Source organism: Oreochromis niloticus, linkage group LG12 (genome assembly GCF_001858045.2).
Source record: "Oreochromis niloticus isolate F11D_XX linkage group LG12, O_niloticus_UMD_NMBU, whole genome shotgun sequence".
Taxonomy (NCBI): Eukaryota; Metazoa; Chordata; class Actinopteri; order Cichliformes; family Cichlidae; genus Oreochromis; species Oreochromis niloticus.
In genome coordinates this window covers 10,919,978-10,933,398 of record NC_031977.2, presented here as the reverse complement: position 1 = coordinate 10,933,398, position 13,421 = coordinate 10,919,978, and the positions used below count along the sequence as shown (strand labels likewise).

Below are 13,421 nucleotides of genomic sequence, written 5' to 3'. Positions count from 1 at the left end.
AGCAGCCTAAAAGAGTTAGTAGTTTATTTTATTACTACCTGTAATTTATTGCCGTTTACTTGTATTTGCTTAATTGTTTACTAAATGTTTGAGGTGTGAAATAAACCGCAATGGAGCAAAATATGGGTGTGTGTGTGTTTGGAGGATGTGTTTGTGCGGGGGGGGGCGAACATTTTTCTTGTAAAACAAAGGGGGGCCTGGCAAAAAAAGTTTGGGAACCACTGCATTATAACAACTCTCTGGGCTGAATTTTCTTTATAACTAAGCCTTTCAGGGTGTTTTTAAACCTTAAAGTTTCGGTTTTTAAGGATATCGCATTAACTGATAGCTGGTTGCTAACTAGACTGATAGATTTGTGCTAGGACTTACCTCGATATTCTGAACTAGATCACTCGACCATGTTTGTTTCATTTATGTTTTTTTTTTATTTTTATAGCACGTTTAATTACAACAGCAACACTGACCAAAGTGCTGTACAGAAATACAAAATAACTTGTATTAACTTATAATATTAGTACCAAATACCAAATAACTCTCATACTGTATTAAAAGCCTGTGAATACAAATGTGTTTTAGATGAGATTTAAAAAGGAGCCTGTCTGATGTGTAGGGGTAGATTATTCCACAGTTTAGGCGCTATGACTCCAAATGCTCGATCCCCTCTGTGAACCAGCCTAGACCTTGGTATGGCTAAAAGCAAAAGATCATTTGATCTAAGAGATCTAGAGAGTGCATAAGGCTGCAAGAGGTCAGGAAAATACCCGGGAGCCTGTCCATCCAGTGCTTTGTAAGTCAACAATAAAAATTTAAAACCAATTCTGGAGTGATCAGGGAGCCAGTGAAGAGAGACAAGCACCGGGGAAATATGTTCAGAAGACGAGCTGCAGCATTCTGGACCAACTGCAGTCTTGCAAGGCTGGTCCGACAAAACTCCAACATATAAGGAGTTACAATAGTCCAGCTGGGATGTAATAAAAGTATGGATTGCCTGTTTTTAAAACATAAAAATGATTTCACCTTAGATAAAAGCCTCAGTTTGAAAAAAGACCGCTGTACAGGGAGTGCAGAATTATTAGGCAAATGAGTATTTTGTCCACATCATCCTCTTCATGCATGTTGTCTTACTCCAAGCTGTATAGGCTCGAAAGCCTACTACCAATTAAGCATATTAGGTGATGTGCATCTCTGTAATGAGAAGGGGTGTGGTCTAATGACATCAACACCCTATATCAGGTGTGCATAATTATTAGGCAACTTCCTTTCCTTTGGCAAAATGGGTCAAAAGAAGGACTTGACAGGCTCAGAAAAGTCAAAAATAGTGAGATATCTTGCAGAGGGATGCAGCAGCCTTAAAATTGCAAAGCTTCTGAAGCGTGATCATCGAACAATCAAGCGTTTCATTCAAAATAGTCAACAGGGTCGCAAGAAGCGTGTGGAAAAACCAAGGCGCAAAATAACTGCCCATGAACTGAGAAAAGTCAAGCGTGCAGCTGCCAAGATGCCACTTGCCACCAGTTTGGCCATATTTCAGAGCTGCAACATCACTGGAGTGCCCAAAAGCACAAGGTGTGCAATACTCAAAGACATGGCCAAGGTAAGAAAGGCTGAAAGACGACCACCACTGAACAAGACACACAAGCTGAAACGTCAAGACTGGGCCAAGAAATATCTCAAGACTGATTTTTCTAAGGTTTTATGGACTGATGAAATGAGAGTGAGTCTTGATGGGCCAGATGGATGGGCCCGTGGCTGGATTGGTAAAGGGCAGAGAGCTCCAGTCCGACTCAGACGCCAGCAAGGTGGAGGTGGAGTACTGGTTTGGGCTGGTATCATCAAAGATGAGCTTGTGGGGCCTTTTCGGGTTGAGGATGGAGTCAAGCTCAACTCCCAGTCCTACTGCCAGTTTCTGGAAGACACCTTCTTCAAGCAGTGGTACAGGAAGAAGTCTGCATCCTTCAAGAAAAACATGATTTTCATGCAGGACAATGCTCCATCACACGCGTCCAAGTACTCCACAGCGTGGCTGGCAAGAAAGGGTATAAAAGAAGAAAAACTAATGACATGGCCTCCTTGTTCACCTGATCTGAACCCCATTGAGAACCTGTGGTCCATCATCAAATGTGAGATTTACAAGGAGGGAAAACAGTACACCTCTCTGAACAGTGTCTGGGAGGCTGTGGTTGCTGCTGCACGCAATGTTGATGGTGAACAGATCAAAACACTGACAGGATCCATGGATGGCAGGCTTTTGAGTGTCCTTGCAAAGAAAGGTGGCTATATTGGTCGCTGATTTGTTTTTGTTTTGTTTTTGAATGTCAGAAATGTATATTTGTGAATGTGGAGATGTTATATTGGTTTCACTGGTAAAAATAAATGATTGAAATGGGTATATATTTGTTTTTTGTTAAGTTGCCTAATAATTATGCACAGTAATAGTCACCTGCACACACAGATATCCCCCTAAAATAGCTAAAACTAAAAACAAACTAAAAACTACTTCCAAAAACATTCAGCTTTGATATTAATGAGTTTTTTGGGTTCATTGAGAACATGGTTGTTGTTCAATAATAAAATTATTCCTCAAAAATACAACTTGCCTAATAATTCTGCTCTCCCTGTAGAACTGAGCTAATCCGTTTTTCAAAGGTAAAATTGGTGTCAAATTTAACCCCTGAATTTTTGCGTGTGACTTAATAAAAGTCTCAAGGCTGTGCAGGTTTAAATGAGAAGTGCTGGGATTGCCACTTGGTCCTAACATTATCACTTCAGTTTTGTTCTCATTAAAGTTAAGGAAGTTAGAGGCCATCCAGGATTTAACTTCACCAAGACACTAAGGCCATGTCCACACTCATACATCTTCGCTTGAAAACGCATCTTTTTGTCTCCGTTTTGGCCTCCCGTCCACACTGAGACGGCGTTTTCGTTCAAGGAAAACGCAGCATTTTCAAAACGCTCTCCAAAGCGGATACATTTCCGTCGCAGTGTAGACAGCGAACCTGGAGACTTTTCGAAAACTATGACACATTTTAGTCATGTGATGCAGTCATGTGACCAGTTAACCTAAGATAGTGGAGGGCATTACACAGCAGTTGTTCTGTTTGCTCTCAATTTTGACAGCCCTATTAAAGATGAATATCAGTCTGCACATGCTCTCTTTTTTTCAAATTCTTTAATTCTCACTAGCTTTCGCAACCTTATACTTTTGTGTTACTCGCAGCAACAACTCCACCTCATTGTTAGTCCATTTAAAAAACTCGGTGCTTTTCCTCAACATTTTCTCCTCAACACAACGTTTCAAAGAGCCGGAAAGTAAATAAACGGCAGACAGAAATGAGGCAGGTCGAATCTTCTTGCGTTTCACGCATGCGCAGGACTGGAACGTAAGCGTTTTCGTCCGTTTCAATGTGGACGCACAACTCTGTGAAAACAACTGAAAATGCTAGTGTGGACGCGGAGCATTTTCAGGCGAAAACGCCGTTTTCAAATCTATCCGGGCTAGTGTGGACATAACCTAAAGTAAGAGTTCTAGTGGAGCAGGACAGCTTCTCTTCAGTTTGTGGTGTCGGACGACTATTTTAGTCCAATTACTTGACAAAAGAGATGACCAGTGTGATATTTTGTACTAACAGCTTATCTAAAAAGCTGGTGCTCAGGTGTGTTTGAATGATATTCTAGCTTGTTACTTAGGATTAATTAGCAGGAATCAGTGTCTTTGTGATGTACCGCTATTGTCTATGGACACAGCTTTCTAGCAAAATTTACTGGCATTAGCTGGCAGCTTTGCAGTCCACTCTCTCGCATATGGTCACTTCTGGCTCAAGGAAAACCAAAATGGCAGTGGCCAGAATGCTAAAACAATGGCTTCAAATGCGACTTCCACAATTTCATTAAACTTCAAAAGGAAGCTGTCCTTTGAAGTTCAGGAAACTGAACAAGTGGAGGACAAAGAAGAAGTGGCTGTGCTAAAAGTGAACTATAGCAAGTGAGTATCTGAAGTTCATGTCCTCAAGAAATAGGGGGGAAAAATCCAGCAAATATCTGACACAGGACCTGAGAGAGGCACCTGCCCCTTCAGTTTATCCATCTACTGTTCACTGAAGCCTCAACAGAAATGGTCTCAGTGGAAAGGTGGCTGTCAAGAAGCCACTCTTAAGGAAGGGAAATAGGGGGGAAAGTCTGAGGTATGCCAGATTACACAAAATCTCTACTGAAAGTCAGTGACAACATGTGTTCTCAAGTGATGTATCCAAATTTGACATTTTTAGTTTAAGTAGTCATTATTATGTATGTGGAAAGTCAACAATGAATGTCTACGGCCATCATCAAACATTTTGGAGGCTGTGTCATGGTTTAGGGTTGTATTTCAGCCAGTGGTGTTGGTCTCATCAAAATTTATGGAATTATGAATGCACCAAAGTACAGTCAGATTGTGACCCACCATGTATCACCATCTGGAAAGCATGTGATTGTCAACAGCTTCTTTATTCCTAAAGGCAATGATCCCAAAACATGAAACTGTGAAAACCATACCCAGATAGAAAAACATACAATGGCACAGTCGTGGACTGGCCTCCTCAGATCTCAACCCTCAACATTATTGAAGCAGTGCAGGATCATCTGACAGAGAACAGACCAAAAAGCAGCCAACATCCAAAGAAGATCTTTGAATGTCCCTCAAGAATCCTGAGGAACTATTCCTTAAAACTACTGAAAGAAATGACAAGAAAGTTTGCCTAAGAGAGTTCAGGCTGTGCTGAAGAATAAAGGTGATCAAACCAAATACTGACTTTTAAGCTCATTAGAATTATACAGATCTTATATACTCTATTCCCTTGCGTGTTTTGCACATGTTTCCAATTTCACTGGTAAAATATTGGGTAATCTTATAGCTCACAATTTTTTTGTACCGTACTGAATTCCAGACCTTTGCATAGAGCTGCGTTTGTCACACTCTAACTTATTCCCATTAGTCCCCAGCAAAGGTGAGGTCAAATAAACACCAAGCTATGACTAACATTGTGCATTCTCATGTCTGTGTTTATCCTTCTCTTGCACTTGTTATTATATTGCTGTCATATGCTGTCTGCTTTTGAAGGAAATGCATTTCTCTCACAAAACTGCAAAATTAGCAGCATGTCTGCATCCTAAAATGAGAGTCCTGTTTGTACACTGTACAATCTCATAACCTCAACATTTTGTTGACACTGTTATTATAAGGAGAAATACGGTAACCTCATAAAAGTCGTAGCATTTACGGCAGCTATTAAACTCTGCCAAGTGGATCACGCAAGGAGGGAAATAATTGACATGTTTCAAGGAGAGAGGGGGGAAAAAACTAATAATACATTGTGTCTGTCTTTTCTGGAGGCCCTTTGACTTTCCCATACCTGGCAGTGTATGTTAAGTATAATCAAACCTTTCTGCTGTGCAGTCGCTTTCATTCTTTTGCCTGTCTTTCTTGTTGGCTGCCTAAAATGTGTGATGTTTTTCCAGAACAACCCTTTTAAAAAAGAAGAGAAAAAGCCTGTTCTAAGAAAAGTAGGCCATTTGGACAGATGACTGACACGGGTTTTGTGTGACACTGAAGCACTTTATTTCGGGACGTTTAGTGCATCATCTGTTGAATTTCTTCGCCTGCTGAAATTTGTGACTTTGCTCGTCTTTAAACGGTTATTAGTATCTGTGTTTTTTCCACAGCGATGTGGAGCGGTTATGTAAGTCCACGCTGTCGTTCTGTGTTTTCAGCGAGTCGTACACTCTGATTAGAAAAATAATATGAAATGTGACACAAGTTGTTTGGTTGTCATCTTAATTATTTATACACACCTCTGTTGGATGTGAAAATTGGGTTGTTGTGCTCTGCTGCGTGACAAATCTTTCATTCTTTCAGTGTCAGACGCAAGAATATGAGACCGATGTGAAAGATGTGTCCTCTCTGAATATTTCTATTATTTATTTTGCCACTGTTTTTAGTCTTCTATTTATAATTTAGGATGTTATACATGTGCGTGTGCTGTCTTTCCACGAGTTAAATTTATCCTCTCTCCTCATGGCCTTGTATTATTTGCTTTTTTCAGCTTCATGCCTGACACTATTCCCCACATGTTGTATACACACAGGCTCTTCTCTCCAAACAAAGAACCATGTGACTTTCTTCACCCCTGCTTTGCTCTGTCTCTCCCCCACACCATGCTCAAATTACATGATGCTGTTTTGCGCCGGTGTGCCACAGAGACCGTGCATGAAATTTATTGGGCCCGAGTCCTGCCATTTGACACGCAAGATGTGGCTAACAGATCTTGTGCCATTTCCCATCTCCTCCGGCTCCCGTGTAATGCTGACCTTTCCTGCCTCGGGGCTATATTTAAACCGTGAGCACCGGAGACTTATGGCGGCATGGGAAATTTTATTATCGACGCTCTCCATTTGTCTGACTTAATTCAGGCCTACTGTAGATCGAGCTGAGGCATGCCGTATATTTATACTCCTGCAAGGCAAACAAGGGCACCGGTGACAAACCCAGCCATCAACAACTTAGTGGGGGTTACTCTTGGTGAAATATTCCTTTGAATTGCTCTTTGGAGTGTCGGGGAGATTATGCCGTAGGTTGTGTTTACATTGCACATCACCTACTGTAAAGCGTGAGAGGAATATAGAGCGGGCGGGATGATATTCCACAAAGCAGAGAGTTGAACAGAGAGTCATACACAAAGGGACTTGGCATTTTGGAGAATCTCAGCTGGTAAAATGTCATAGATATCAACCTCAGACACATTCATCAGCCTTTACCGTTTGTCGTCATTAGACCAGAAACCGGGTTGAATGAACTCACCGACACACGAGTCACGACATCCGCACGCTCTTTTTTTTTTCAAGCCACCTGCTTAACCATTCACTCACGCTCTCTTTTTTTCCTGCATGCTGATAGGCCTGAGGTGGGAGTTCAGAGGGTGCTCCAGGTGGATCTGAAAATGGAAAGCTTCCCAGAGCCGATGGGCAGCCGCTGGATGGCCTGGCAGGTGGAATACCCGGCCAGTCGCGCCGCCACTCAAGAGGTGGAGACAGAGATCCGCCTGGCTCAGGAGGACGTGGCGGGCATCGTGCCCCTGGCCATGGTGAGTGATGCCTCTTCCAGCTCAGTGCAGTGCCCTAAACATATAAATGGCTGGACTCATTACCCTGGATGGGTGTAGTAGATGCTGCTAATATGGAGCACCATATTGTAAATTCACACCAAGAATCAACATTTGCATGTGTTTGCACGAAAAGAAAGAAATGCATTGCAAAGACTTTTTGCTCTATTAGTTATAACCAGGATATCAGTATAATTATGACTGGGTCAGATTTAAAAAAAAAAGAAAAAAAGATTGGATTCAAAGTATTAATAAAAGATTGGTGCAGCAAGGAGAATGCATTCGCATTATACAGAGTGACATTAATTTAGCTGATGCTGAATAATCTTTGATAATAGTATGTTTATATCAGTGATGCCATCCCAGGGGGAAGAGCACGTGAAATTATTCAAAATCTTTTCTCTGTCCAGTCTGTTGCTCTCAGACATGACAGAATTTAATTTTAACATGAGAGTTTGCTTAAATTCAGCTTTTGAGGAATGGCCTTCCTCTCATCTCAGTGCGATCCCTATTTAAGATCCTAAAAAATACTCATTTTCTCTCACTGCTCCCTCACTCTTTATTTGACTGTAATAATCAGCTTTTGAGATAACGGTGAGAACGAAAGGAAAACTTGATTGGTTTATAAATGGGCTTGTGAAATGTAAGAACTTTGTTTCATTGATCCAAATTGAGGCTTTACCTCCCTGTTTTTCTTGTGCTTCTCCTGTTTTTTTCATCAAACTGGACAGGATGATTAATCCTAGACTGATTTCATTCGTTTTGCTCTTTATTTCTCCAAAGGGGAAGCTTGGGAGAAACAGCTTAGAAATTAGTAATCTCCATATATATGAAGATGATTTGTTTTGTAATGAGACAGAAAAACCAGGCTATAGTGAGCAGGATTTTTTTCTTTTTCCTCTGGGATGCTTCAAATAATGCGTCACAGACAGTTGCTCCTCAGCTGGGGTGGAAATTAACAGTATTATTGAAGCGTTTTATTTTCTTTTTCCAGCTTTATATTTGACGCTTCATTACATTTCACAGAGAATTATTACGCTTTCTAATCAACTGCATGTATCCGACAACAGTAGCTTAGTTCTCTGTTTCAGGTTTTTGTATATACAAAAAGTTAAACACGTTTCAATAAAAAACCTTTATATTTAATAAGCTATTAAGCTATTCTGCATAATAGGCACTTTAACTTTTAATTCTTTAAATATATTTGAGTGATAATACAGATAACTGCATTTACTCGATTCTGCTTTTTAACTTTTTCTTTGTAGTGTACCTGCTTTAACTTTGCTAAAGGATTTCTAAACTTCTTCTATGACTGTTGTTTTGACAGAGAAAGCAGAGGCAATGATGTTTGCTCTGTGCTCACAAAGTGTGTTTAGGAGCAGGGCAAGAAGAGAGCATCTGTAGCTCCCAGCAGGCCTCGGTTGGAGTCTCGAGGCTGGCTCTGGCCCGAGGGTTCGCCCGGAGCTGCGTGTCTCCCTCAGCGAGGCGCAGGTAGTCGGCTGTGTTGCTCCTCCCTCGTCGAGGTTCATGCAAGGAGCATTTCGTGCATCTTTGTAGCTTTGTTCAGCGACCCGGAGAACACGGTTTCTGATTTAGATCAAGAGCGTTCAAGTGAATAAATGAGTGAAATCAGTTGTGTTGACAAAAGGGAAAGACATAGTGTCACAACGGTGCTGATTACTAAAGCAGAGATTGCGTTTGTTTCTGATTCGGTGCTTCTGATCTGCATGATACAGACCTGACTGCTTTGTCATTGTTATTCTGTAAGTATTGCCTGTAGCTGCGTAGATGATAGATGCCTGTGGGTGGCTGTTCCAAGATTCAGAGGAATTCGAGGCATCCTCACTCCCAGATCCAGTCTTGGGATAATTGAAGTTATGTTTTTAATGCTTCAGTATTGCTCGAGTTCCCTCTCTCGCGCCCTTTTTTCATGTCGCTGATGAATGAACAGTGCATCTTCCTTACTCTAGGAAAACATGACTTCTAGTGACATAAACTACAAAGATGATTTGCATGATTACTTTGCAAAAGCCTGTGCTTGTAAAAAAAGAGACCCAAGCAGAGATTTTGCACCCGCTAGCTCGGTGAACGCACTGTAAATAAAATCTTTATTTGTATTATCTGATTGTATTTAGCTGTTGTGCAAGGTCGTATTCTTGGCAGCATTGCCTTTATTGTTTTTGTAAAATGAAGTATGTGAATGAGTGCACAAGCCTGCAGACACGTCCCTGCATTTTCACTCCACCCATTGCACCACACAGAGGAAGGTTTTCACTGCTAAGTATAAATCACACAACATTTTATCACCGTGACAAAATGCTTCTCAATTAACCAAATATTGCAATTATTTGCTGAACTTATAGACCGAAGCCTTAAAGATCGCTAAGATGTTATGTGTCCCATAAAAAAGATGATGCACTGTCTCTTCATTTGTGTGTGTGTGGCCTGTATGCACTGAAAGGCTTGATTTTCGTTTTCCTTACCTTGATTTTCTAATCTGCTCAGAGGGCTTGTCAGTGAGTCAGTGAAGCAGCTGCTATCATGTGTGAGTGTGTGGATACAGTATATAAAAAAGGACTGGGTTCACTGATCAGCCTATACCTTTGATACTAACATTTCTAACGTTTTCATCATCAGAAATTAATTTTAAAGTTTCTTTTGAGGACTTTTTTTTTCTTCAAAATTTCATTTTATTTGGGTTCAGCACAAGACTGCACACATATTCTCTTTGCTTTGCTATTTCATTTTCCTGCATGACAACAGCCAAAGGTGCACATTGACTCCAGCCACCCCAGTGGTGCAGTACTTAACACATAACGCAAATAGATGGAGATACATTCAGAACTCATTAACTCTCATTAACTATATTTCTCTGTCCCCCTTTTTTCCTCCACCTGCACACCCACACATACACACAGGCACGTAAGGCTTTTTGCAATCTGCATGCACCAGTATGAGAAAAGCACACAAGCGAGAAAGAGGAAGGCTGAATTAGATTACTTGGGATCACTGTGGCATGAAAAAGCCCAGAGATAAGTTCCTCACCCTCCTCCCTGCTACACTCTTCGCTGATAGAAAAGAGGAAGTAAGGTAATGTAAGAGCAATGCCGTCAAGCCCCCTTTACACACGCACACACCTGCAGGTGTGTCGCCATCACCATCTTGCCTCCAAAAGGGAAAACAAAATCTAATATCAAAACAAAACTGGTCTCTGCACATGGAACTGAAATTGCCATTTTCACAAAAATGGAAAACGTGGAGCAGAAGTAGACTTTAATGGTATGTGGGTTGCCCTAATGCTGCCAAAGCAGCATGGGCAAGGAATATCTGAGAGGGTATTATGATGTTCAGGAGGCCTCTATGGATTATGCCTAATTCTGGGGCTTTCCGCTCCTTTCCAATCTACTGCCCACTACCCCTCTGCTTGATCCCGAGTTTTCAGCTGCTAGCCGGCTGCCTGCTAGCTTGCTCTCTAATCTAGCCAACCAACACCCCATGTGTTAGGTTCGGTCTGCTTCATCTTTAGCCAGGTACTCCTAAGCTACTCTTAGTACTAGCCACATCCACCCTTTCACACACACTTTTATTCTGTGCCTTGAAGTGTGTGTTTGTTTGTGTCTTTTTCCTAACACTTGTGCATGCACTCAGACTCACACTGCATCTGGGGCAATTTGGGGTTCAGTACTCGACTGGTAGATGACCTCTACCTCCTGACCCGCAGCTGGGCCTTACTTTTTCATCTCAGATTCCTGGGAGTCATATTTTTTGGGACTGAGCTTACTTTCAAGATGATTTCTCAATAAAAAGTAAATGTCAGAACTCTCTTTGCCAGAAGTAAGATCGGCTTCCTGGTCTTACTTCTGGTCAGAAACACAGAACAGTTTGTTTGATCACCTTTATGGATGACATTCCTAGATCAGCTGATGCCAAGTTGAGCCTGAGTTACTCACTTCTATCCCTGTTGCTAATCTTGTTCCTGGTTCAGTCAATGTCTCTTCTGTTCATTCACTGTTCTTTCCTGTCTCTTCCTGGTTTGGGTGAAACCTCCTGTTTTTTGACTGATGTCACATATAGTCCCAAGTCTTTATTCAGGTCAGTCAATCCAGCCTTCTTTAGGCTCATGTTAAAACTGTCCTGTGTGTACAGGTCTGTTGGCCCTGCCAGTCTGACCTCTTCGGTTGCTTCTTACTATAATAGTGATACAGAAGCTCTTCTAAGAATTGGGACCACAGGGTGCAGTTTTGCTCGATAAAAACATCCATAATCCCACCAGTTATCCTTCTTTTGACTGCTTTTATTAAGCCGCAGCATCTCAGGAACATCACACTGTTTTGCAGATGTTCTGATCCAGTCACCTAGCCATCACAATTTGTAACTTGTCCAATTTGCAACCTTTCCTATTGCCTAAAATATCCCATGTACTGTCTTCTGTTCTGGCATTAAATTGTTCTTTTCTCCTTCTCTGAGCACACAGCATCAACTAAAGGATACTTGGGTGAATTTATCAAGGAGTTTAACAGTTTAAATTATCAGTCAGAAAGATTATGGTAGGCTTATTCAATTTCTCATTTGTCTCAAAACTAATTGTTAATGTTTATACACTTACATGCTCTTACATCTATCAGAAACAATGATACTCCTTCACAGTACAAACCTGACGACTGACCAAATTTAATATATAGTTGCGTTTTTAAAAGCACAGCCAGAATTTTTTTTTAGGTTATTTAATAGAAAATGCAAGCTGTACAAAAATACACATAGAATAGTGTTTCATTACATCTTCTAATAAACTGATGCATTCTCATAAACCCATAATTAATCTATTAAAAATACACAGAAGATTGTTTGCTGTTTGTGTAAGCTGCCATGATCCCCCACCATATTTGAGTACAGGACTTCTCCGTAATCACATTTATAATACGTCAAAGGCAAAGAAAAACAAAGTCATAGGCTTCCACGTGCTGCAAAGGGATATTTATATTCATACCAGTCTTAACATATGAAGGATCATACTGTGCTTTTGTTTTATCATCACAGAAGGGGTTCGCTTCACCAAAGAAGCTAAAATCCGAAGGAATGCAACGATGCCGGTGCCATCTTAGTAAAATATCATCCACTTCCTCCCCACCTAAAACCTCATCTGTTAAACTGAAATCATGACTCTAACACACAAAAACATACATAAACATGCTCATTTATTCCTGTTTTTGCCGCAGTTACCTGTCGTGTCCCTGTCATCACAAAAAGAGCTGGCTACCCAACGACACCTGAACATAAGCTAGCATTATGCTAGCTAATGTAGGCTAAAAGAATCTGACTTTTCCTTCTACAAACAGTTTGATTACATTCTCACACTGTTTGAGAGTTTATTTGCTAAGCATCACAGTCTAGTGCTAGACTGTGGGTGCAATGGCCCACTTTAAAGAAAGTTTTACTAATGCTGGCAAACAGCCGCTAACAGAGGCTAACAGTAGCTAACGGCACAAAAACAGCAACATTTGCCGACAGTTGAGCATCTCCTCAGCTGAACTGAAATGAGCTTCTCCTACTCACTGACTCATATCGGACTCCTTTCACAGAGTCTTACAGTCTCTTCCAGAATAAATAAAAGTGGGTGCTTTTCACCTGGCATTGACAGCTGAGATAAACAGTGGACTGACAGCCGTCCACTGATAGGGGAAAGCTCCGGGACGGATCCAGATCCCACCAGTAGTAGAAACACGCCTGTCAACTTATAAACTACATACTAAAATTAACTTTTTTTATACTCTTGGGTGACTTAAACATGTTTTTCCTATAACAGCTATGGTATGCACTTGATAGTAAACAGAACTCAGTTGACTGCAGTGAAAATTTTACACCCTGCAAATTTAGGGTATATAAAATTTTGTGTCACAGAAATATAAAAATGTGACTTGCTGGAGCTCCATGTAGCCAAACCACTAGCTTTTTATTCGCTTATTTATTTGCATTTTTCTTTCTCTATTATGGCTATTGTATTATTTTTTTAAGGTAATCGTGCTTAATGATCAGTAATGTTGACATCACATCAAAGTTATAGATAATATGGAAAAACAACTGCATAGAAGAGCAGAAGCAGCGGATGGTAGACAAACGCAATCACAGAGGGCAATTTTCCAAACTTCATAGAGCATGCTGAAGGCATCTGTTGACACAACAGCTTCTCTAGAAAGTGTTTTTCATCTGTAATTAGCTCTAATTAGTCTAATAAGCTAGAGTGAATTTTGTCACTCGTACTTTAAAAACTGCTCTAATTGTGTTTTGAGC

General features: G+C 40.8%; 1 protein-coding gene across 1 annotated transcript in view; it reads left to right on the top strand.

Moving 5' to 3' along the window:
- Positions 1 to 13,421, top strand: part of si:dkeyp-14d3.1 (transmembrane protein 132C) — a 143,760-nt gene that overhangs the window by 97,999 nt on the left and 32,340 nt on the right. The window contains exon 4 of the mRNA XM_005473090.4: positions 6,929 to 7,115. Within this exon, the coding sequence (XP_005473147.1) occupies positions 6,929 to 7,115 (187 nt within the window). The remainder of the gene's footprint in view (positions 1 to 6,928; positions 7,116 to 13,421) is intronic.